This window comes from Amyelois transitella, chromosome Z, assembly GCF_032362555.1.
Source record: "Amyelois transitella isolate CPQ chromosome Z, ilAmyTran1.1, whole genome shotgun sequence".
Classification (NCBI taxonomy): Eukaryota; Metazoa; Arthropoda; class Insecta; order Lepidoptera; family Pyralidae; genus Amyelois; species Amyelois transitella.
This window is the reverse complement of record NC_083535.1, coordinates 264,628-291,339: the sequence shown is the minus strand read 5'-3', so window position 1 is coordinate 291,339 and position 26,712 is coordinate 264,628. Positions and strand designations below refer to the sequence as shown.

General features: G+C 37.0%; 3 protein-coding genes across 5 annotated transcripts; 2 read left to right on the top strand and 1 right to left on the bottom strand.

Annotated features, from left to right (window-relative positions):
- Window positions 1-413: 413 nt before the first annotated feature.
- On the bottom strand, window positions 414-20,495 carry LOC106130536 (uncharacterized). Of its 2 annotated transcripts, none has more exons than XM_013329389.2 (8): window positions 20,327-20,495; window positions 5,430-5,845; window positions 3,791-3,952; window positions 2,502-2,682; window positions 1,943-2,194; window positions 1,643-1,717; window positions 1,186-1,301; window positions 414-651 (listed from the first exon to the last, which is right to left on the bottom strand). In XM_013329389.2, the coding sequence occupies exons 2-8, from the start codon at window positions 5,595-5,597 to the stop codon at window positions 460-462; spliced, it is 1,146 nt and encodes a 381-aa protein (XP_013184843.1). In that variant the 5' UTR covers window positions 5,598-5,845; window positions 20,327-20,495; the 3' UTR covers window positions 414-459. The 2 variants fall into 2 exon arrangements, with proteins under 2 accessions (XP_013184843.1, XP_013184845.1); XM_013329391.2 differs by having other exon boundaries at window positions 479-622.
- LOC106130506 (lipase 3-like) lies at window positions 16,484-17,785 on the top strand. Its single transcript, XM_013329356.1, has one exon. The coding sequence runs from the start codon at window positions 16,484-16,486 to the stop codon at window positions 17,783-17,785; it is 1,302 nt and encodes a 433-aa protein (XP_013184810.1).
- Window positions 19,716-26,712, top strand: LOC106130507 (putative carbonic anhydrase 3). Of its 2 annotated transcripts, XM_060953753.1 has the most exons (8): window positions 19,716-19,966; window positions 20,758-20,946; window positions 21,402-21,528; window positions 22,247-22,349; window positions 23,128-23,234; window positions 24,864-24,987; window positions 25,773-25,945; window positions 26,502-26,712. In XM_060953753.1, exons 1-8 carry the CDS (start codon window positions 19,723-19,725, stop codon window positions 26,710-26,712), a joined length of 1,278 nt encoding a protein of 425 aa, XP_060809736.1. In that variant the 5' UTR covers window positions 19,716-19,722. The 2 variants fall into 2 exon arrangements, with proteins under 2 accessions (XP_060809736.1, XP_060809737.1); XM_060953754.1 differs by lacking the exons at window positions 22,247-22,349; window positions 23,128-23,234.

Here is a 26,712-nt window from a genome sequence, read left to right as displayed (position 1 = left end):
CTTTGACTTTGCTTTAGGTTATTTTAACAATTCGTTATTAATTTATTGTCCTAGTTGTATTTCAGTATTAGTTTTATTTATAGTTTTACTTAAATATATGAATTTTTGTTAACCGTTAGTTTTATTTCCGTAATATCGAATATTGATATACTTTGGACTATTTTCTTTATTTGCTGATAATGAATTGTCGCATGGAGGGACAAATGAGACAATTTAGTCACAGTAGTCCCATGAGACTAGTGACACTAACGAAATTGTCTTAATTGATCCAGACATTTGGACTGTCCTTTCTCCTGAGTCTTGGCGAAAGCGGTAAGATTCCACAGGTCGTTATGGCCTGTGTCAGAGATAAGGTGTGTGTAATAACAACAACAAAAAGAATACCACAATATATGTATTTATTTGTAAAACTAAATCTAAAATTAACATCTCATTTCTTTAACGATGACCACAAAAATCTTATTCGGCAACGGGTGCCTTCTTGCCGCTCTTAGTGGACACTGCTGACTTCCTGCTAACCATGGACTTGGCGTCCTCTTCCTGCTGCTGGTTCGGCGACTCCTCGATGCTCTCCATGGAGATGGCCGGGGTCACCGTCACGTTCTGGGCGCTAAACTCCTTGCTGCGAGGGAGGTAGATGCCGAAACGGTCCTTTAATAGTAGTAAAGATTAAGTCAGTACTAATTGAGATTCACATTGTCACGTCTTCATCCCTTCAGTGGTAGATAATGCAAAACATCTCGAAAAGCTTGGAACGCTGGAAGGCCTGGAAGCTGAATGTGTCAGCTTAGGTTAGTAATTTTAGGTTTAATGATTGAATTGGGTTGGAATTGTTTATTTTATCGGACCACTTCACATCTTTACATTCCCACAGAAAGACCACATCCCAGAACTCCACACTCCAAACCACTCTCAGATAATCGCTAGGACTTTTTCAATACAGACAAGAGTGCTTGTCGGCAGATGTACTATAGAATAGACGGGTTGATGTGAGGGAGGGAAGATTCTAATAAACACTTGGTCCAAGTGTCTTCAAACTTTGATACTAGCCTCCTGCTGATTTTGAAGAAATGAGTGAAAATGCAACGAACCGAGCAAACAAGCAATTTATCAAAAAAACTACACATATTTTATTGATAGTTATCAGAGTCCGTAATGTAATACTTACTATTTATAAATTTGTACCTTAGGATATCGGTTATAGTGATGCTGTTGGTGGCAAGCGCAAGGTCGTTGTGGGGGCTTCTTGTAACTCTCGTGGGATGAGATCTGCGATTTGGGGGTTGGGGGTGTCTCATAACCTGAAATGTTATAATTGGTAAACGACAAAGTAAATACATCTAAATTTGAGCTAAAAATAAGCTTGTATTAACCCATCATTTTGGAAGGCTGTTTCTGATCATTCATTGCGATAGAATTACTTTACAAAGAGTCAACGCCATTGTTAATTGTTAATTATATATGAGTATTAATAATCATTATTGAATCTATTATAAAATTACAGACTTGTCACACTATGGTAGTGAAATACAATATTTGAAAGTTATGTTGACATTTTGATGATATAACAAAACCAAATATTGGTGAAACCGACCAATGATAACACGACGCACAAATAGTTGCAACTTTAGAAAAAGGTTACCTCTGAAATTATTCTGTCTTCTTAGTGTCCTCTTCAGTTTCTTTCTCATCCTCTTTTCCCAAGCGATTTCAGCAGCTGCAATTTCAATTATATTTAAAAAGGTTACTTTTCGAAAAAACCTTTTTTAAGATACAAATACCTATAATACCAAAATTTTACAACACTTTATAAGAGTAATTTTGGCTAAGTTTACAATGACTCGTTCCTATCGTACTGTTTCATTTTTAATTGTATTTATTTTATTTATTCAATTACATCGAATATGACTAGCACTAAGTACTTTTGTATTACATAACTTACCAATCCTTTCCTTCTCCATAATATCAAGTTCGAACAATTTGTATGCGTTGTAATACAGCTCTGCTATATCTTCCTTTATCTCAATTACTGGAATTTCCATAGCTTCTTCTACAGCTCGCGTCAGTTCTACGTAGGCGGTGTCATATCGTAGAGAGTAGTCGTCGACGTGGAGGAAGATTGCTTTATCCACAGTGTTCGAAATTAAACCTAGGAAAGTCTCGGATAGCGTTGGCTCCGGTGTGGGTATGGGTTCTGAAATAATCATAACATATTAAAATATACCACATACAAGTTTTTGATTTAGAAGAGCAATACAATGAAAATGATGATGATGATAGAGAATTACAATGAAGGGAACAGACTTTGCGACTGTGTAAATTATAATTAAAGTTAAGATTACAAGATAAAAATACAAAAAAGACATCAAAGTTACGTAGGTCAACATAGCAAATGAATGAAGATTCCCGTGGGACGCAAATTCTGTAATTTGCGTCCCACGGTACTTATAAACTGAGCGAACTCTAATAAATGCATAATATAAATCCAGAAGCAGTTTTACCAGGCGTCGGCAGTGTAGTATCAGAAGTGATGATGGATAAGAACGATGATGAAACAGTGTCCGGGGTGGATATAGATGGCGTTGGCACCCTCCACGGTTCCGGGGGGTAGTGCTCTAGAATTATGTTCTTCAGGTCTACTTCCAGGTCCAAATCCTTGAACTTGTAAGGTTCTTTGTCTTGCTGAAAATAATAACAATATGAAAAATGCGTAGGGACCTACCACCTTCAAAGCTTAATTTCGTTAATATTCTTCTTTTTACAACTAAACCCAAAAATATAGATATATTTCGATAGGGTTCTCCTTTTTGCATTTCTTCGATATTATTAATTTTTTTAACTATTTTACACCGGCAAAAATCTTTCTCAGCTTCATACATATGCTCACACTTATATCCCTTGCGGGGTAGACAGAGCCAACGGTCTTGAAAAGACTGATGGCCACGTTCAGCTATTTGGCTTTAAGATAGAATTAAGATTCAAATAGTGACAGGTTGCTAGCCCATCGCCTTAAAGAAGAATCCCAAGTTTATAAGCCTATCCCGAAGTCGCCTTTTACGACATCTATGGGAAAGAGATGGAGTGAGCCTATTCTTTTTTCCATTGCTGGGAAACACACGGCACAATATATTGTATAAAAATATCATATATGTATAATGTATATACTGTACTTAAGCTAAGATAAGGACAAAAGGCATAATGTAGTTAATTTACTTACGAATACATTCAGATGACACTTTCTAAGTGATTTTAATAATTAAGTGCTTGACAGAGACAGTGTATATCTATAATAATTATTACTTGATGTTCGTTGGTAAAACCTTGGGATACATGTCCTACGGGAATTCTGGGACAAAATCATCTCACTTGTCACGCCATGGGACAACATAATGGCACTAGTGGGATAGACGGGGATTTAATCCGTTTATCTCACTAGTCCCATTGAGTTAAAATAACAGTTGAAAGTTGTATATACATACATACATATAATCACGTCTATATCCCTTGCGGGGACAGAGCCAACAGTCTTGAAAAGACTGAAAGGCCACGTTCTGCTATTTGGCTTTAAGATTGAGATTCAAATAGTGACAGGTTGCTAGTCCATCGCCTTAAAGAAGAATCCCAAGTTTATAAGACTACCCCTTCGTCACCTTTTACGACATCCATGGGAAAGAGATGGAGTGGTCCTATTCTTTTTTCTATTGGTGCCGGGAACCACACGGCACTGCCGTTGTATAATACATAATTATCATATACATATATTATAGAAAGTTGTATAATACATAATTACCGCAGTATAAGGCACGTCCGGCGGTAGTTTGAGTCTCTCCCTGATTTCTTCATCCAGCTCAGTATCTGGTCTCGTGAAGTGTTCTGCGGCTTCCTTCAAGATGTCCCTTCTTTTGTGTTGAAGTGTCATTTTCGCCACAAATATTTCCAACATTGCGCGAACCTGAATTTAAACGAAATTTAAAATAAAAATTTTAGACGAACCGACTACAATTACTGACTCTTCCTTTTAAAAACACTGTGAATTAGCGATTTCAGCCAATAATGTTCTCTTAGATTGATAATTTATAAAAGAATCTAATATACTTTGCGAATTGGAATTTGAAATTTTTTTGATTCCTAATAGGTAGATACATTCTTTACTCAAAGTTATCTGTATATTTATATACATACATAATACATACATAAATATAATCACGTCTATATCCCTTGAGAAAGACAGAGCCTAGTGATAAGATAGTGACAGGTTGCTAGCCCATCGCCTACAATAAGAATCCCAAGTTTATATTAGCCTATCAATAAGTGATACCTTGTATCCAATTTTGAAAATAAATCTATTCTATTCTATTCCTAGGCTATCCCTTAGTCGCCTTTTACGACATCCATGGGAAAGAGATGGAGTGATCCTATTCTTTTTTATTGTGATGCCGGGAACAACACGGCACTTATTTATTTAATAATTAATATTAGACGTGCCAGTCAGTCGTGATTTTTGTTATTTCCAATAAAGCAATATCCCGTATGAAAGCTAGTTCTGTTATAGTAACGACTGGACATTAATTACCGTACAAATTTATCGAGAGGGTGCTTCGCCGCCGGCCTCACCACCCACTGAGTTTCAAATCTAAAACACCCCACGGCATCAGACGTGGTTTGTTTGACCATAAATATTAAACGGCGCTTGATCATCACTAATTGAGAAAATGGCTTAACGTGCCTATCATAGCAGTTTCTTTAAATACAACAACAGATACACTCTCAGGGACTAAGTTGGACTTCGGCATAATTTCTCTAGTATATCATAATTAAAATAAAAAAGCCATTAATCTAAATGGGTATTCATTCTAAATGTAATATATAATTGTCAGTCAAAAATTCCACCCCGAATCGTACCCTGCTCAAAGGTACCCATCACACTAGCTGCGTTTCCTCTTTGGATGGCTAAGGATATCCTTTGAACCAGGTACCATCCGGAGCGGTGGTTTTTTAGATTAATTAACAAAACATAGTCCCTGCATACATCTTTTATTCCATTCACGATTATTGCTCTCATAATTGCTATAAAAAATGGATTTCGTAAAAGGCGACTAAGGGATAGGCTTATATACATACTTGGGATTCTTCTTTTAGGCGATAAACTAGCAACTTGTCTCTATTTGAATCTCAATTCTATCATTTAGCCAAACCTATCAGTCTTTACAAGACTGTTGGCTCTGTCTTCCCCGCAAGGGATATAGACACGATTATATGTATGTATAATGTAAATGCTGCAGTGTAGTTTGTTCCGCCGCTTCTTCTACACATGCGATTTTGAAGCGGTAGTAGTTATAATTAGATTTAAGTAATGTGACGTCAATAAGTGATACCTTGTGTCCAATTTTGAAAATAAATCTATTCTATTCTATTCTAATTACGTGTACCTCAGGGTGGGTTATCAAGTAGGCCTCCTGCTCTTGCTGTATAGTGATGCCCAGTCGGGCAGTGCAGGCCCTCTGGTTAGCGGTCATCGCCTCCCAGTCATGAGCCATCAGACCTTCGGCGTAAAGCTGGTCAGAGGGCACCCCTCGCATCACCTTCTTGAAAGGCATCCTTGGTTTTTTAATTAAGACTTCAAGTTAATATAGTTTTTAGATTAAGACATTATTATTATCAATCGTTCTAAGTAAATCTCGTTCGTAGCTGAAGTCTTAGATTTTGTTTTGGTTATGTTTGTGGCATCAGGTGTCATGTGATTGTCACATTTTATACAGGATTTATTGTAATTTCCATAGATATTTTGTTTATAGCCTTAATAGGTATTAGAATCTTCGCGGTCCGTCGTCAAGTCCCGTCAGCTCTGTAAGTGATAGTTAATAGTATTTACTTATAAAAACATATAAACTATTAAAACATGTAAAAATCTACTAGATTTAATGATTACATGACTTTGAATATCTATACTAATATTATAAAGCTGAAAAATTGTTTTTTGTTGTTTGTTTGAACGCGCTAATCTCAGGAACTACTGGTTCGAATTGAAAAATTATTTTTGCGTTGAATAGACCAAGGTATGAATCAAGGAAGGCTTTAGGCTGTATAACATCACGCTGCAACTATAAGGAGCAATGAAATAATGGAATATGTGAAAAAAACGGGAAAAATTATTCATCCTTGAGGGCTTCAATGATGCCCAAAATAACTATTCCACGCGGAGGAAGTCGCGGGCGCAGCTAGTTTGATATAAATCCTCAATGGGAATCACAGTCGTATAAATAGATGTTTTTAAATCTGTGTTGGGAATACAGCAATTTGTTATCCCGCATGTAATAATAAGTCGAATAAGAAAATATTAATCGGCTATGCAGTTTCAAAATATCCAAATGGAGACACAAATAATAATTTCTTAATTTTAATAATTACTCATCAAGTTCTTATTATGGGACTTATGAAATTAGAAATAAGGCTATCGAGTTTGAGAAATGATAATCAGTTTGGTTCTTTTCAAAAACATACTTTTTTTCTGCACTGCCTGTTTTAGTTCTAAGGCAAAAAGGAAGATGGCGGTGTAAAAAGTTTCAAGATGGATTTGCTCAAGACTTGAATGACTTTCGAGAGAAGATTATGGTACAGTGGTCATCAGGAAAGTGCAGTTAACGCTTTGAGCAATCGAAGGGAGACTGGTATTTTGGTTCAGATTATGTGCCGCATTATACAACAAACAAAATGTACAACATGACCTTGTATATAAGTTTACACAGTATGTTTTTTCTCACTAACTACAAGTAATTTGTATAATTCAACAAAAATGGAAATAAACTTGAAATTCTTAATGGCGATGGGCTACCTACCACTATCTAAATCTAAATTCTATCATTAAGGCATCCAGCTGAACGTGACCTTTCTGTCTTTTGAAACTTCTATCTCTGTCTACCCCTTAAAGCATAAATACTTAATATAATTATGTATATGATTTAAGTGGGATTCGGAGATGCAGTTTCTTACTTTCGAGTCAGAGAACCAAGAGTCTCGAAAAGATTGATAGGCCACGTTCAGCTGTTTGGTTTTATGATAGAATTGAGATTCAAATAGTGACAGGTTGCTAGCCCATCGCCTAAAAATGAATCCCAAGTTTATAAGCCTATCCCTTAGTCGCCTTTTACGACATCCATGGTAAACAGATGGAGTGGTCCTATTCTTTTTTGTATTGGTGCCGGGTACCACACGGCACTTACGTAGTTTGCCGTTCTTAATACCTTTTATATACTAACTTATACCCGCAGCGTCGCTCGCGCGTATTTAGCGCCACCTATCAAATAATATACCCCCGGAAGATCAGCGCTGGCCGTGTAGCATATTGTTTACGGCCAGCATTATGCTGAGGGGGTACCCTTTCGGGAGCACCATACTACATGTTTGTTTTTGTACATCTTTTGTTTCCTTTTTTGTCTTTTTGTTATGGTGTTCTTTGAATAAATTCTTTTTACTTTTTTTTTTACTTTTTACTTTTTAATATAGGTTTTACTCAAATTCCACGGGAACTTTAGTTATTACCAGAATTAAAAGTACCCTATGTTCTTGTCCAGACTCTTAATTATATACGCAAATTTCAAGAAGATTAGTTCAGTAGATAACGCGGGAAGAGACAACCAATAGTTTACTTTCGAATTAATAATATTAGTAAGGACAGTATGTGTTGTTATTTTGTAATAAGTCTATATTTATCACATAAAGAGAAATAAAAAAAACCCCTAAAAATCTTAAAACATTTCATTCAACAATACCTCCCTCTTATTGATATTATTTTGGGAAGGGGAGAGTTGCAATACCTTTCCTTGTTATTTATTGCCACGGATTAGAACTACAAATAACACTGGGCTCCAACGGTAAACCACGAGATTAGTTTTGTTAAAATTGTTTTAGATGTTATTTTGCTCAACTGCGAAAGATGGAGAGTAAAGTTTAAGAAAATACTTGATTTCTTGTCCCGTCAGTAAGATTTTAAGGATTTGTACAGTTATAAAATATTATTTTAACGTGAATAAAGGGAATTATAAGTACTGTTTTAAGCGATGGGCTATCAATTCAAAAGTGATAGTACTTTTGAAACTCAAGTCCGTCCAGGTGTGGACTCACAGAAAAAGTAATACGACCGCTTCATTATTTAAGTATGAATGTCGTAAATAGTGACTAAATATACTTTTAAACTTGGGATTCTTCTTATAGACAATGGGCTAGCAACCTGTCATTATTTTTATTACAATTGTACCATTAAACCAAACAGCTGAACGTGGTTGGTTAGTCTTTTCAAAACTGTCGGCTCTGTCTACCCCGCAAGGGATCTAGCCGTGATTAAGTATACGTATGTATCGTATTGAAATAACTTGATCTACATTTATTCATGTTTTTAATGAAGACAATGTGCATTCGTCTATGATTTAGATTTAAGAGATCTATATTTGTATATTGACGTCGAACGAAAATGCTGCAGTGCAGTTTGTTCCTTCGCTTCTTCTACACATGCGCTTTGGAAGCGGTAGTAGTTATAATTCGATTTAAGTGATGTGACGTCAATAAGTGATACCTTGTATTCAATTTTGAAAATAAATCTATTCCATTCTATTATATTCTATTCTATTAAGTCATACAGTTGAACTTGTCCTTTCTGTTAAGACAGTAGGCTGTCTTTTAAAAACTTTATGTATACATTTGCTGAGCGGAGAATTTTTGATATATTTTGGGTTGTAAATTGTGAGTGTGAACGGAAAGATCGGGGTGGGAAGACCTAGACGAACGTATCTTGATCAAATTAAGGACGTCCTGGTAAAGGGTCAGGTCAAAAGTACCCGAAACCGCCGAGCTTGCATGAAGAGAGTTATGAATGTGGATGAAGCGAAGGAAGTATGCAGAGATCTTGGCAAGTGGAAAGAGGTAGTCTCTGCCTACCCCTCCGGGAAAGAGGCGTGTTTTTATGTATGTATGTAAATTGTCATATTTTAATTTGTATTTTTTTTAAAAAATTATCATATTTTCCTCCTTTCTTTCTTCATATTTCCTAAGATCTCGACAAGAGAAAGCAATTGATTACAGAAAACTAACGGAGAAAACTCTATACCAAATGAAAGTTGCATTGCAACTGCATACCAATATAATGTCTGAAATTTATGCGGGCCCAAAGTTCTGAGTGCAATCGTGAACTCCCGCCGCTGGTTTTAGGCTATTTCCAACAAACGTATTGCCATTTTCATTATTCGCCTCGCTGCGTCCTTGTTACTTAGGCCCTGGTCGTCAAAAACGATTAAAGTTTTAACGGAAAAAATAAGGTTATTTGTGAGAAAACTATTTTGATTTGACTTGGCCTGCTTTTGAGAGAGCTTGGCTTGAAACAAAAAAAAAAATTGATATAATTTTGTTTTTCATGTGGCGACATCTCTACGCCACTCGTTACAACATCAAATCACACAACTACTGTCAATCATCGCGAAGAAATTGACGCGCTCAGCCAATAGCAGCGAAGAATTCAAATCGCGATTTCAAAGATTTCATGGATTGGAGCATAAATACAACCTCCGACACAACATCGTCTGTCGCGCGGTTCCCCAGGCATAACACCTAGCCTGGCGGAAGATCTTCCCTTTGGTGGCGGTCGAGCCGAATCATCGCTCCCGCTACATTCATTAACACCATTTTGAGAAAAAACTTAAATGTTTTGATGCAGTTTTTGATGCAGCTTCAACAAGTCATACGAGTATCAACAAAGGTATATAGGCTATGTATGTATGCAAGTGTATGCCTGACCTTACACTATACGGCTCACTGTGTGTCATTTAGTATTTTAATAAGAATATAGTAGTATAGCTTTCCTGCTGATATAATAATGAAGAAAAGCCAATTTAGGGAATGGCTAAATTAACCTGGTTAGTAATCTTGACTTTCATCTTTGTTTTTGGATCCTAATTCTATCATTTAGTAGTGTCTCAATATTTTTAAGACGGTCGGCCCTGTCTACCCCGTAAAGGATAAAGACGTGATTATATGTATGTAGATATGTATTAAATAAACAATTATCAGACCTCCGGTCTTGGGGGGGAGTACTGTGGCGACATCTCTACGCCACTCGTCACAACATCAAATCAAACAACTAATGTCAATCATCGCGAAGAAATTGACGCGCTCAACCAATAGCAGCGAAGAATCTAAGACGCGATTTCAAAGATTTCATGGATTGGAGCTATATATACAACCTCCGACACAACATCGTCGGAGCCGCGGTTCCCCAGGCATAACACCTAGCCTGGCGGAAGATCTTCCCTTTGGTGGCGGTCGAGCCGAATCATCGCTCCCGCTACATTGGTGACCCCGACGTGATTGGAAGCAACCTTCTCCATCATCATCAACTCCAATCCTCAGCATCACTCCTCACTCTGCAAGCAGTCTCACAGCAAGCCAGCAACTGGGTATCGCAGCAGGTCCATCGCAGCCAACGCAACGAGCTTCCTGGTCCTGTCTCCACCCGCACTCACTCTCATCGACTTCAGCGACCGCACATCTACCGCAGCCCACGCCTGGATCTCTTCGACGGCCGCTCTTCTCTCCAGCGTGGCAGCTCTGCACGATATCTCCCGGCGCCAACAAGTCGACTTCGCTCTCTACTGTCTCGACTCACCGCAGACTACGAGCAACGCAACGGCTCACTCCTGACTCACTAGGACTTCGAGCAACTTCCGACTCACTGGAAGACAACTGGCACTTGCAAGCTACTGAAGCACAGATTGCACAGCAAGATCAAGACTTCAGACCTCCGGTCTTGGGGGGGAGTACTGTGGCGCCATCTCTACGCCACTCGTCACAACATCCAATCTCACAATAACTGTCAATCATCGCGAAGAAATTGACGCGCTCAACCAATAGCAGCGAAGAATCTAAGACGCGATTTCAAAGATTTCACGGATTGGAGCTATATATACAACCTCCGACACAACACCGTCGGAGCCGCGGTTCCCCAGGCATAACACCTAGCCTGGCGGAAGATCTTCCCTTTGGTGGCGGTCGAGCCGAATCATCGCTCCCGCTACAGGATTGTTCTTTTATACGGACTGACAATCTTCAACATCTGAATCTCAATTCCATCATTATGCCATTTAACTGAATTTGGGTTTTTAGTTATTTCGAGATTGTTGACTCTGAATCCTCCGTAAGGTACTTATACAAAAGTGACGTATGTTAATAGTATTTTGATTTGACAGTCCATGGAATTTTGCTAAGAATTCAACATGACTACGACCTACGATAGACCTCACAGCTTAGAATTTATCAAAGACGAAGAGAAAGAACCAAAATGTAATTTCCTTGAATAGAAACGCAACGTTTTTAATTAGCGTCAAAGCAATGTGTAACTACTTACTTCAAAGGCGAAATGAGGGGATCAGAAAATTAAATGGTTTTTCTCTTGTTAAAAATGCAGTACTTAGTAGGTACCTACTCGGGGAGGCAATGCTTTATGTTTTACATCCCGTTTTGGACCTTTATAATTTTTTCTTTATCTATGTTAAAAAAAAATTAACGGCAAACCACACTCGCTCGGCGTAAATACGAGTATAATTGTGTTGAGATTCCAATTCTTACATATACTCACTATTACTCACGTCTTTTTTCTAACGGGGTAAACAGAGCCAATACTCTTGCTAAAACTAAAAGACCACGTTCAGCTGTGAGGCTTAATGATGGAGTTGAGATTTAAATAGTGACAGGTTGCTGGCCCATCGCCTGGAAGAAGTATCTCAAGTTTAAATGTCTGCTAGAAGACACAAACATTGAGGCGACTTCGTCATAAAATTTCATACATACATACATATAATCACGTCTATATCCCTTGCGGGGTAGACAGAGCCAACAGTCCTTAGCGGACTGATAGGCCGTTCAGCTATTTGGCTTTAAGATAGAATTGAGACTCGAATAGTGACAGGTTGCTAGCTTATCGCCCAAAAAAAGAATCTCAAGTTTGTAAGCCTATCCCTTAGTCGCCTTTTACGACATCCACGGGAAGGAGATGGAGTGGTCCTATTCTTTTTGTACTGGTGCCGGGAACCACACGACACTAAAATTTCATACTAATTAACATTAACAAGATTTTGCATTAATAATGTTAGTGATAATCATTTTTTTAATTAAAAATCGGAGGGTACGAGTTATTATGAAAACTAACTTTTTTCGAGGGGTGCATTCGGAAGGGGACGCCCCTAATTGTATCGCCACCGTGCCCGAATTAGTTGCTGAAATATGCATAGGATTATTAATTCTGTTTTATTTGTCCGTGTTATTAATACTACATTTTGCCCGTGGCTTCTAACCTTTTGCGTGTCGATCATCAGGTCATCTGTCTTCTACGATAAATAAATAAGATGTAGGCCCAGCCTCTTCAATTTCATCGTGTTAATTAAAAAAAAAACAACCTGCTGCTTTCTTTTAATCCCGATTTCATTGTTTGGTCAACCAGAGAATTAAGAAGATTATTAGTTCTGTCGACCGTAGGGTAAAGACTTAAATCCGATAAAATTAGATCCCAAAAGTTACACGGGAGCCGTTTTGTGTTATTAACTGACTTACTCAATCTTTGATCGTATAAGCAGAGCCAATAATGCAAGTCTCTCAAAGGTCACTTTTTTGTGAGGAAAATGAAATTCAGAGTGGTCAGTGACAGATAGAATATAATAGATGAATCGGTAAGGTTAAAATATGTAATGCGCATAGGCACAAGTATCGGCCATGAACCAATGATAATTTTGGAAGTTATGTACATTGCAATGAACCGATGCTCTTACGATGAGGGAAAACATAGTAGAGGAAATCTCGACATTCAGGCAAATGGATGTGTAACCATGGATCCAATGCGGGTTAGGTTTTCAAGCAAACGGTACGGAGGTCATATGAGAGTTGCTTCGTGTAAAAACCTGACTCACCCAATCCAGGATGTTCAAAGGCATACCCCGGGCACCTCTCCAGAGCTGTGAGGATGCAACCGGGACTCAAGCCAGGAGGAAGACGACTGACAGTCAGAAAATAATACCAAGTTTAAAAAAGAATACGCTCATATTAAAAACAAATAAATTAAATTTACCCTTCTTTTGTGAAGCGAATTCATCTGAGACACCTAAAAATGGTACGTCGAGTGAAAACGAAATAAGGGTAGCTACAAACACGGGGCTCCAAATTGTGCTTCTTACTAATTTAATTCTCAAAGGTGCGGCGTAATTAAACAAAAATATACTAAGACCTGTTTTGGAGAGCGGGGGTAAATAAATAAATATATACGGGACAAATTACACAGATTGAGTTAGCTGCGAAGTAAGTTCGAGACTTGTGTTACGAGATACTAACTCAACGATACTATATTTTAAAATAAATACTTATATAGATAAACATCCAAGACCCAGGCCAATCAGAGAAAGTTCGTTTCTCGTCATGCTCTGGCCGGGATTCCGCCACAGAGGCCATCAGTGGTTGAACGGTTAAGATGCCCGAATACAAACTCTGATGCACAGGGTGAAGCACAGCTTTAAATATACAGCAGGTCTTATTCCAATGATTTTTCGGAGTTATATATATTAACTACCTTTATTGATTGCTATAATGTTCTTAAGGCGAGGGAAAATCTTGAGGAAACCTTCAGAGCCAGACTCATAGTGTGACCATGCTGCAATCAACTTCATTTTACATTTTGTATATATGTGACAATGGTCACTAATAAGTTTTCAAAAAGAAAACCGGCTCCAATCAAAATCCTCCCTTTTTGTAGTCGGTTAACTTTTTGAACCGGTTCCCAAACGTAACAAACACTTTTCTGAAAACCGCATCGGAATCGGTTTAGCGAAACGCGAGATAATCGCGGACAAACATACATACAAACAGGTCAAACTGAGAGTAACCAAAGCTCATGAAAATCGAAAAATGAAGTGTAACAATCTATATCGTTAGATGGATTTCCAAATATACTCTAAGTCGTATTTTTTGTAAAATCTCAGATTTTGGTGTCCTGTCTACAAGTCAAACAATATTGCAAGGCGAGCAGGGAAATTGAGCTCGAATCATTTATAAATGGGGGGTATCGGGCGAGGGTGGGCCGGGGAGGGGGGGGGGGAGCTGCATTTTGTATGAGCCTGGTGTTGCCGTGCCTCTGCAGTTACGTACAAATCGCAGTGTTTTATTGCGCCTTTATTATTACACCGAGTTTTTGTTTTTATTCATATTTGTTTTAATAACTCGATTGTGTGAGAATGTTGATTTTGCCAATTTCATTGCTGTATTGAGCTATGAACTTTTTTAGGGTTCCGTAAACCTAAAAGGTAAAACGCGACCTTATATTTGCCTCCGCTGTCTGTTTGTCTGTCCGTTTTTGGTCATCAGGCTGTATCTCATAAACCGTGTTAGCTAAGAATCTAAAATAATACTGAAAAGGGAAAAATATTAAAGGTATTATAATAAAGGTTTTATTGTGGATTTCTTTAGCGCAATATTAATAACGGTAATAGGAAGACGCTTAAATTTTTTAGTGAATGTAACATTGTATGTTACCTTACCCCCTCACTACTATGTTGAGGAGTCCAGGGTTCATGTCTTATGTGAGTCAGGTTTTTTTACGGAGGTTAGTCAAAAGTCGCTTCTCACCGTTGAAGTCATACACATCCAGCTGCCTGAATGTGCAGGGTTCCTCACGATGTTTTTGTCCACTGTAAAAGGACTTTTTGTGTTATTAAAATCTAAAGTTAATAAAAAATTACCTAATGTAAATAATTCAGAAAAGAGTCACTGTTTTTTTTATCTGTTATTGAGATAGTGTGTAGAGTGTTATTCAAAAAAAGAGAGAAGGAATCATTTTAAAAACGATTGAAAATAAGTGAGTGAGAATGTTTGGACATTTAATCAGTCATGACGATTTCTAAAAACTTTTTTAGAAGGAAATATTCATGCGAAGAGACGAAATGGAAGACCAAGAATAAAACATTTCGATCAATTTCGATTAATTAAGCAAAAAGTAAAGTAACAACATACCAACAAATAAAAAAACAAATACATACAAAAGAGATGAATGGAGGACGCTCCATTTAACTCCATTGACAAGAGTCAGCTTTGAAATTTAAGGACCACAGATGTTCTCATTTATTTAGTAAGTACCAGGATTGTTTTCGTCGAATATACACAGAAAAATCACACAATTTTTCCATCTAGAATCTGTGAAATTAAAAAAAAAGCATGTAATAATTAAAAGCTTTTGCCGCCGTCCGATGGATTTTCCAGAAGTCCGTTCGGGTGGACATCTGCCGCTCTCGGCAATACTATTTACTTTTATTTGTAATTATCGATTATAAAATACTGGTCATTTTAATCACAGACTGTTTCGACTTTGCAAGCGTTTGCACAGCTGATTTTGCGTGCAGATTGTAAAAGCCGGTCCAAGGATAAGCTTATAAATTCCTTAAAAAAATATTGTTCTCATTTTTCTTAAGAACAAGAAATGTAACCTAAAAGATATAAATAACTCTTTTTACAAAAATGCTACATTTAAATGGTTCTATGGCTGCTAATCGATGTGATATACATACTAACTTATAACACCCTCTTTTTTCTGGGTTATAAATAAATTAAATTCAATGTAACCCATATCATTTTGGAAAATTAACAGTAATTTCGCGAATGACCTTAGGTTTGGTTTACGCGATACGAATAAGGGTGATTTTTTTATAAAGACAGGTAAGAGGGAGTGGGGGGTGTAGAGGAGGGGGGGGAGAGTCGCCCGGGTCTGCATATTGCATTAGATTTAAATTGTTTACGTCGTTAAGAAAGAAACTTCCCCAAACTGGAAGAAGCTAGGGTGGCTTCACGGTATATTTAATTTTTCCGCATAATCGTGTGGGAATCACTGTAACCTACATTCTGTATTTTATGGTTCTGCATGTTAAATGAAAAAATTATGCATATATACATATATTCACGTCTATATCCCTTGCGGGGTAGACAAAGCCAACAGTCTTGAAAAGACTAAAAGGCGACGTTTGGCTGTATATCGTGTATTCGGCTTTATAATGGAATTGAGTCTCAAGTTTATATGCCTGTCCCTTAGTCGCCTTTTACGGCATCCATGGGTATTAAATCAAGATAAAAGTGTATATTAAACTTTGATATCAAAAGAGCTGCTTAATCTAATTTGAGTAGTCCTAAGGGCGTCTCTTATAATGAATCATTTAATTGTCCAATGATACGTATCTATCAATTATTATTGCTTAATTGTAACGTTGATGCCATTATGACCCGTTGTCCATTGTTTGATATTGTAAACTAATGAATAATGAAATTATAACAATCCAGCGCCAAAGCTGAAACAAAGTCAGTCTAACCTCGGATTCTCGACGCCGTTACACCAACCATGAAGATATTCGTAATAATATTAGGAGTTTTAGTGACACAAGCTTCAAATATTAATTGCTTTGAATTTTTTGACATAATGATTGAAAAAATGAACGAATTTGGAAGAGATGTTACAAATTTTTTTGAAAGAATTGGTGATAGAGTGAAAGCATTACTAAATGGCAATAGAAGACTGAACCATGATATAGTTATCCACAGTGAAGCTATTCCGGAAGGCTATAAAGTAGTGTATCAAACTGAAAGAATGAGCAGCGTGCCGAGCGAACAGTTCAGGAACCAGGAGCCGGATCCCCCAGCCTTCTTGTCAACTCCACAATTGGCAGCACTTCACGGGAAAAAGGTGGAGTCTCATGTCATCAGTACTAGTGATGGATATCTGTTAACTTTACATCGAATTGATGTCGATGATTGTATGAACGAAACAATTGGCACAGTTTTGCTTCATCACGGACTTCTAGGCAGTTCTGCCGATTGGATTTTATTGGGTGCTAACAAATCACTACCCTACCTGCTGTCCAGCATGGGTTACGACGTGTGGATGATAAACGCGAGAGGAAATTACTATTCACGAGGACACATTGAAATGAAAGTTGATTGCGAGGAGTATTGGAGTTTCTCATTTCATGAAATGGGAATCTATGATATACCAGCAGCTTTGGATTATATTAGAAAAGTTAAAAATAGTACAGAGGAGATCAATTTCATTGGACATTCTATGGGAGCCGCAGCCCTGCTAGTGCTGTTGTCCACGCAACCGAGGTACAACGAGTATTTTAGAATAGCAATTCTGTTAGCTCCCATGGTGTACATGAACAATATCAAAGGTCCATTGAAATCGAATTTTACACTATTAAAAGAGTTGGGGGAGAGAGAACTGTTACCTCAACGGAAAATCCCACACGACATAGCCAGGAGATATTGTAAGGGATTGATTATATTTTGCACGAATCCACTGTTCTTTTTTAGTGGCTTACCGGAGTATACACAGTGGACAGACGAGTTTATTTCATCGTTGCTTTATCACGTGCCGGCCGGGGGCTCCATAAATACAATTAAGCATTACCAGCAGATGTCTGCGAGTGGGAAATTTCATAAGTTCGGTGACATGTTTTCAGAATATGCATTATCAGAGGTGACAGTTCCAATAGCGATGATCAGTTCCAGTGAAGACTGGTTAGCGACTCTGCCTGATGTTTTGAAACTATTTTACACGATCAGAGTCCCGATTGATAATTTCGTCATTCACGGCAAGAAAATTAGTCACACCGAGTTCGTGTGGGGCGCCACGGCCGACAGGCTAATATTCCCGAGAGTGTTTGAATATTTGGAACATGGAACAAATTACACTTCGTTTAGAAATGAGATAAAACTCAATTGATGGAAAATGCAATAATTTTAGATCAGTACGTCGATGTAGTTCGTCAATGCTTTCAAAGAAAAAATTAAGTGTTTAAACATTTTTTTTTACACAGGCCGTTACTAAATACTACTACTACCTTTATTTTAATGTAATTTAATAAATGTTTTAATAAATGTTAAGTTTGTAAACGAACACGTTACTGCTAAAATTAGCAACAATGAAAAATACTTATTTGTACTTTGATACCAATATTTAGATTTGTCAGAAGAAAGTGACAATGCAGCAATTTTTTTCAGCGTCCCTTTTTTGTGACGTTCCTTTTTTGTGTGTAAAATATTAAAGAATTATGAAATGGTTTGTTTTTAATTTATAATCTTTGTCATCTAGTCATCATAGCAATCTGAGTAGTTAATTTGTATTCCTTTCCTTAATATTCAGAGTACATAAATCTAATGAAAGTGTGCGTGAAAGTAAGATATTTTAAATACCCCGATAGCTTTACGCAATACATCCTAATGTGCAGCGTTCAGCCTATTATTATTGTCACATTATTTCAGTATGCTTCTTCTTGGCTTGTTGACATTAATATTTAATTATTCATATGCTAGCTTTTAGGAGCATAGAAACCAACATGCTGGTTGTTGTAAAGTCAGTCAAATAAAGAGATAATTTTTTACATAACTTTTTATAAATAACAAGTCCAAAAGCATCAACAAAATAAAATAGAAATAGACAATAATGATAATATGGATGCGCTACGAGTATTTTCGGAAAGTTGTAGACGGATTTTGTTACTGTGTTACATACATACATACGGTCACGTCTATATCCCTTGTGGGTAGATAGAGCCAACAGTCTTGAAAAGACTGATAGGCCACGTTTAGCTATTTGCCATAGTGATAGAAGTAAGATTCAAATAGTGACAGGTTGCTAGCCCATCGCTTAAAAAAAGAATCCCGAGTTTGTAAGCCTATCCATTAGTCGCCTTTTACGACATCCTTGGGAAATGGAGTGGTCTTATTCTTTTTTGTACTGGTGCCGGGAACCATACGGCACACTGTTACTGTTTTAAATGTTGGAAATATCCTGCGAAAGGTTTATATCTATAAATGCTACCCGTGAGAAGCCGGGGCGGGTCGTTTGTGTATGTAATAAATCGATAAAGTATCGATGTTTTGGCGTCGCTAACGAAAAACCAAAACACGTAATGGAAAGCGGAATCTGGATTCTGTAATATTTACACACGTGGGTATCATCAGCAGGGTCATGTCATTCATTTTCATTTTTAAATTGTTCACTTCGTTCAACTATAAACAACGTAACGTAATATTGTTTATAGTACGTCAATGATTGTTCATGTACTTAAATAAAAATACTTTATCGCCTTGGATTTAAGATTTATGTTTGTAAATTGATGTCTTTGTAATAATGCAGTGTTGTTTGTTCCGCCGCTTCTTCTCTATTTCCAGTGTAGCTTTTTATGCCGCGTCTTCTATATTTTCGCTTTGTATCCGCAAATAATGTACGTTTTTAATAGTGAAAGAATTTAATGATCGGTACAGAATTTACGAAGACTCCTTAAAAAAAAAATTATAATTATCTTTACCTCTTTATGTTTGATGTCAAAAGATGATAACGTTTTTGTATCCAACATCGCAACAACTAGCAGTGTAAATGTAAGAAAATGTGATCGTCAAAGTACCTGAACTCGACGAGCTAGCATGAAAAGAGTTATAAATGGATGAAGCGAAAGAAGTATGAAAGGATTGAGGCAAGTGAAAAGATGTAGTCTCTGCCTGCATCTCTGGTAAAGAGTATGAACATCCTCATTAAAACAATGTCTTTTCCATTCAAAAGTGTTCCTATTGGCAGCCCTAGTGCGATAAATCTCTAGAAAAGATTGCGACAGACGGTCACTACCTTCACTAAACAGCATTTGATAGTCGAGAACAGAAATGAAGTGTGCTATAGTTTTAATTATATCAGAAATGTTAAATTTGAGCAAGGCTTGCCAGCCAGGGGGTGGAAAGGGTAAAAAGCCCGATATTCCTGAGGAGCTCGGCAGTCCTGAGGAGCCCGGCGGCATAGAAGGCGCAATAAAGCAAGCTAATAATGAAGGGTGGGGCCCGGCTCAGTTCCAGTATTTTAATGAGAGCTATTACATCAAATACATGGAGAAAGTACCTTGGAAGACTGGCCGTAAGTGTTAATAATGCTCACACGACCTTTAAGGCTATGGTGATTAAAATGTATTTAGTTCAAATAGTTTCACAACATTTTCAGCCAGTTAGAAAGTGAGTAGGTGGTTGAATCGGTGAGGTGTCCGGTTCAAATGCGTGATGAGCATGAAGGCACAGGTTTGAATCCCACACTGACCATGTACCTATGACTATTTTAGAACTAATGAACTTTAATTTGGATACTAAACTTGCGGTGAGGGAAAAAAGCAGCAGGAAACCTGCACATTTAGGCAACCAAGATAAATCCAATACGGGTTAGGTCCCCCTGCAAAGGTTACGGAGGTCAGATGGGAATCGTTTATTATAAAACCTGACTCACCCTATCCAGGACCCGTGATCAAAGGCGTCCTCCGTCCTTCTCCAGAGCGGTGATGATGCAACCGGAACTAAGGTCGGAAAGAAGATGAAATTTTTGAAATTGTATTCCTTTTTTATTTATAATACTGGTTGATTATGACACAAGCTAAAAATGTCTTTGCTAATGTAACAATGTGTTATTACGGAAATGTATCTCTATTTCATAGATTTACTTTATTTGAAGATAATTATGGTTATCTTGGTAGTTTGCTTATCAACTTGAGATTATTTTTATGACGGTAGGTTAGCAATCTGTTGCTGCATCTGCATCTCAATTCCACTTTGTTGTCTCTGTCTATGTTGTAATGAACAGACGTGGTTATGTATGTGTGCGTGAAATCTAAATGAATTTTGAGATTTTATGATGCCGTCATAAGCTGCCTTTATTTCTAGCTGCAGGCGAAGAGCTGTGGCCTGGCGAGCTCTGCAAGAAGGGCAAGGGCACCAGGCAGTCTCCCATCAATATCATATCAGCCAATGCCACCCGAGATCTGGACATGGACTTTATAAAGTGGGGACCACTGAAGTTCAAGAATTACCAAGAACCGCTGCCTGTGATTGCATTCAATAATGGAAATACACGTAATGTTAACTTAACCTTTTGTAGTCAACCCGAGCAAATTTTGTAGTAAACCCGTGTACTGAAGCATGTGGCGGACACACGCAAAGATAATAGATTATTAATAACTTACATAATTCTGGTACGACTAAGAAGTTTGTTCAAAATTCTGGTTATTATCACAATTTGCATACTCTGCTGACATCCAAACAACTTCTAAGCTTGAAGCTGTTTGAATGCCCCTTACGTGGATTGTCACCTTCATTCTTTCGTATTCTTTAGAGATATTTATTGTTCGGGAAATTAATTGCATAGCTATTAAAAGCACTGGTGTGAGAAGGTCTTTTAGTTTCGGCTAGGACAAAGTCTGTTTCTATGTTTGTACCCTTATCCTGTATTTTCGGCTCAACAATAATAAATTTGATATGAAATTCGAACCCGTTATTAATATAACTTAGCTAACGTTCGCAAATTGCAGTACAATTCATATCTATGGCAATGAATGGCACGGACCCCACCGTGACTGGAGGCCCGCTTCGGAAGGTGTATCGTCTGGAGCAGGTGCACTATCATTGGCCTTCGGAGCATGCGATAGATGGCCACAAGTGAGTATACAATGTTACTGATGTCAAATATATCTCACTAGCTGTGCCCGCGATAATAAAATATTTTCATTTTCAAAAATATTTTCATTTTTCATAAGGATGAATAATATTCCCCGTTTTTTTTTCACATTTTCCATTATTTCTTCGTTCCTAATAGTTGCAGCGTGATATTATAGACCATTTATCGAGAAAGGCTTCCTCGATAAATGGTCTATTTAACGCAAAAAGAACGCGTTCAAACAAACAAGTAAACAAACTCTTTATAATATTAGTATAGATAGAAAAAGGCCTAAACGATAGTTCCTTGATTAAAGCGGGAATATCTTGGTGGGAAGTCAGGTCATGTACTCTGAATAGACAAGTTTGCATGAAGAGTGTGATGGATGAGGCATGATCACACGGCATGATCAAGCAGATCGCATTAAAACAACTGAAAACTTAGTATAGAAGAATACAGTTTTGATTTCTTGTGAATTGATAATTATTTATCATTTATTATTGATTTAAGCATTTATCTTGCGTGATCTTTCGTGGGTGTACCTATATTTTTTGTTACTGGTTATCAAGTATCCTAATCGACGACCTTGCATGAAAGTGATGAATGTGGATGAATCGAAAGAAGTATGCAGAAATCGTGGCAAGTAGAAAGATATGTAGCTAAGATATCTGCCTACCCTCTGTGGAAAGAGAAGACATTTTATTAATGTCTTCATTGCAGATTTCCAATGGAGATCCATTTCGTCCACATTCGTCAGGATTGCGATGTGGAGCAGGCGCTCAAAGAATTTGATGGTCTGGCCATTTTAGTAGTTTTTTGGAATGTAAGTAGTAATAGTTTCAAAAATCTCGTTAGGTCTCATTATCTTTCTACTCTATCCTAAGTATATGTTATTATTATGTATTTATATGTATTTATGCGTGTTTGTATGTATTTATATGTATTATATATAGATATATATTCTGTATGTATTTTATTATGTTCAAAAATTGATTTATCTTGCTCTGCGCCAACGCCGATCTCCTGTTTGGTTTCCTTCCACCCAAAGGTTGACTGGAAGAGATTGCTTTAGCGATAAGTCCGCCTTTGTACCATCTATATCTGCTTTGTGTTGTTTTGTATGTTTTCTATTATGGTGCAATAAAGAGTTTTATCTATCTATCTATCTAAGTATTGGAATAAGTACATCAGCATCATAATAATATCAACCGTAGGACACCACTTAGGCCTCCGCAATGATTTCCATCTCACTTTGTTGAGACGGTCTGCATTCTTGCTTCTGCTTTAAATTTGTAGCTCGTAAATTCATCCGTCGTAGATAATTTTTTTTAATACATATATACACATAATTTTGTCCTTATCGCTTACGGAGAAGACAGAGCCAATAGTTTTGAAAAGACTATAACTCTATCTTCAGCTATATATCTAAATGGAATTGGAATTCAAATAGTGACAGGTTGCTAGCCCTACATTAAGAATCCCAAGTTTATAAGCCTATCCCTTGATTGAATTTTATCATCTGCACGGTAAGAGAATGAGCTACAAACATTTTAAATGTAAATTGTTTTAATAAAATTACATTTTTTATTCTTGTGATACAGTTATTAATGGGTTGGATGAAGAACATTGTGAGAACCGAAGACATTCCTTATTTCCTAAACCTCAAGGTTCCGGGCACGAAGTTGGATAACGTGGAACTGAACATCAGGTAATCAGGTCCTTACACGTATCCACACATGTCACGTCTTAATCATGTACAGGGTAGGCAGAGCCAATAGTAACTAGGCTCGAAGATCACGTTTAGTTAGATGGCTGAATTATAGATTAAATCTAAATATTGCAATTGATCAGATTTTTTACAGATTGAAGTTTACGTACATTAAAAAAATAAGTACATACATACCTACATACATATAATTACGTCTATATCCCTTGCGGGGTAGACAGAGCCAACAGTCTTAAAAAGACTGATAGGCCACGTTCAGCTGTTTGGCTTAATGATAGAATTGAGATTCAAATAGTGGCAGGTTGCTAGCCTGTCGCCTAAAAGAATAATCCCAAGTTTATAAGCGTATCCCTTAGTCGCCTTTTACGACACCCATGGGAAAAAGATGGAGTGGTCCTATTCTTTTTATAATGGTGCCGGGAACCACACGGCAATGCAATGCCAGTGCGATGCCAAAATGCGATGGCAAAAAAATTAGTACTAAGTACATATTATTAAACTAGAGGCCGCCCGCGACTTCGTCCGCATGGAAACCCTATCAATCCCGCGGGAACTCAGGGATAAAAAGTAGCCTATGTGTTATTCTGGGTCTTCAGCTACCTACATACCAAATTTCATGGTAATCGGTTCAGTAGTTTTTGCGTGAAAGAGTAACAAACATCCATACATCCATACAAACTTTCGCCTTTATAATAGTAGTAGGATTAGTAAAAGTAAAAACGTATTTGTTAATAAAACTCCAAATAAAAATAAAATAAAAATATGAGTAGGTTTATCCCTTTAAACCTTCTCATATTTTTATTTTCTATCCCTATAGGAGCTGACTGTAAAATTGAGACAGGGCCGGCCTCGTCGAACTATAAGGTCTAAATTTCGAATGTCTTAAAAAGGGAGATGTTATGGGTGGGTAATCTTCGAATATGTATGAAAAGTAATGAGTGTGGAGGAAGCGGGAGAGGTCTGAAAGGATCGTAGCGAGTGGAACTTCATAGTAATCTGTTTACTCCAATGGGAGACATGCGTGATGGTATGTTTGCATGTACAATAATAATAAAGGTGTTCTCAGAATCGATATATAGTATAAAATTGTTGTGGCACTGAATTGTGGTAATGATTTAAATCAAACAACGTAGAGGAAATTAGGATGATCATAAAATTTGATATAATCTATACTAATATTATAAAGCTTAAGAGTTTGTTTGTTTGAACGCGCTAATCTCAAGAACGTTTGGTTCGAATTGAAAAATTTGTGTTGAATAGACCATTTATCGAGGAAGGCTTATATTAGAATATTAGAATTAAGCTATATAACATCACGCTGCAACTATTAGGAGCGATGAAATAATGGAAAATGTTAAAAAAAAAACGGGAAAAATTATTCATCCTTGAGGGCTTCAATAATATAATTTTATAATATAATTTGTTTATTTCAGACTTTTCAATCCATTTGTTAGTAACAATGTTCTTAGCCTAGTGTTAGTAATACACACAGAAAACAAATACAAAACAAAAACAGATCAATGATGCCCAAAATAACTATTCCACGCGGACGAAGTCGCGGGCACAGCTAGTGTCTTAAATATTCAAATTCCTATGGTTTCTTTGTTCTAGGGCTTTGATAAACACAAACCACAGGGAATACTTCTCGTACGCGGGCTCCCTCTCATCTCCACAGTGCGAGGAGGCTGTCATATGGATCGTCTTCGAGACGCCGTTATATGTCCCCGAGACACTGGTAATTATTACATCTGATGACTCCAATACGATACTACTACTGATACTCCAATATTATAATGACGAAATGTTTCATTTACATTTTTTATGCTAACTCAATAGGTTTTTTTAATGAAATTATGTAACTTTAGATATATTGATGTAACATTGGTACCTAAAATGGAATGTATAGTAAATATTGTACTTTATATTATATCAAGAAGTGATACAATATCTGAAAAAATTAATGATTAGAAACTGAAATTATAAGTAAGGATGATTGCATACTAGAATGCTTTACGATCATACTCTCCACATTATCCGTATCAAAGTATACCCCTGTTTTATTTTTGTAATGTATTTAAGTTTCTTCGGCGATATGAACAAGAAACCTGTCAATATATTTTTTTAAAGTGTAGTTTTAGCTTGTATACACGGTGTTTGAGAAATTTAGTTGTATATTAAACTAGCTGTCCCGGCAAACGTTGTTTTGCCATATAAATAATTTTTAAGTAATTTGTAGTAAAAAAAAAATTAAGTGTGGACAATCCTTAACACTTAGGGGTATGAAAAATAGATGTTAGCCGATTCCCAGACCTACTGAATATGCATGCAAAATTTGGTTAAAATCGGTAAAGCCGTTTCGGAGGAGTACGGACAGAAACATTGTGACACGAGAATTTTATATATAAGATTTATATTAATGAAGTAAGCAGAGGTCGTTGCAATTGAAAAAATGTAGTCTCTGCCCACCCCTGCGGGAAAAAAGCGTGATTTTATGTATGTATGTAAGATTGTATGTTCCAGTATCGAGCTTTTGGCAGGCTGGGTGTGCAGCGGAACAACTATCGAAGTATGCAAGCCCTGAATCAGCATAAAGTGTATCGAACCACTGGCCACTCCTTCCTGACCCCCTTACTCGGCGACACGTTTGCTGACTTTCGAAAGGCGATGGGTTTGGTTCTTAAAAACATAACTAGGTAAGTCATAAAAATATTAATAATTTTTAAGCTATGACATCTGACGAATATTTGAATTTATGGTGGTTTAATATATCGTCATATGGTGTAGCTCAGGTCGAGAGTACCCTAAGCCGATAAGCTTGCGCGAAGAGAGTAATGAATGTGGAGAAGTATGCAGAAATCGTGACTGACTACACCGTAAATACGCGTGATTTTATCCATATTGTTTTAAGTACATATTTCACATACATTATTACGACATAATAATTTATTCACGTCTCTATCCTTTCTTTCTTTTTTAAAAGGAAAGATGTTTTTTAGAAAAAATTAGGGTTATGAAGTATGAATTTGTTCGTTTTACTTACATTAATCATTAAAAAATATGTAAGTGAACAAAGAAAAGCGGGCCTTAAGAAGAAATACAATTTCCAGTCACTATTTGAATCTCAATTCTTTCTTAAAGCCAAATAACTGAACGTGGCCTATCAGTCTTTTCAAGACTGTTGGCTCTGTCTTCCCCGCGAGGGATATAGATTGTGGATAGTGATAATATGTGTGTATGTATAATTTTCAGAAAGGCATACGATTGGTCCGGACGTGTGGCGCACGCGGCGCATAGTTCTGTGTACGGAGAAGAACATGATCATAGTGAATTGATTGATTTCATTACCTTAATGCTTAATAAAACGAAGGAGGATGAAAACCAGCACTTAAGAGATAAGTATTCAGAAAAAGTTATGTATATGGATTCAGATGAACTTGTTTATTGCCAGAGACGTGGCTAG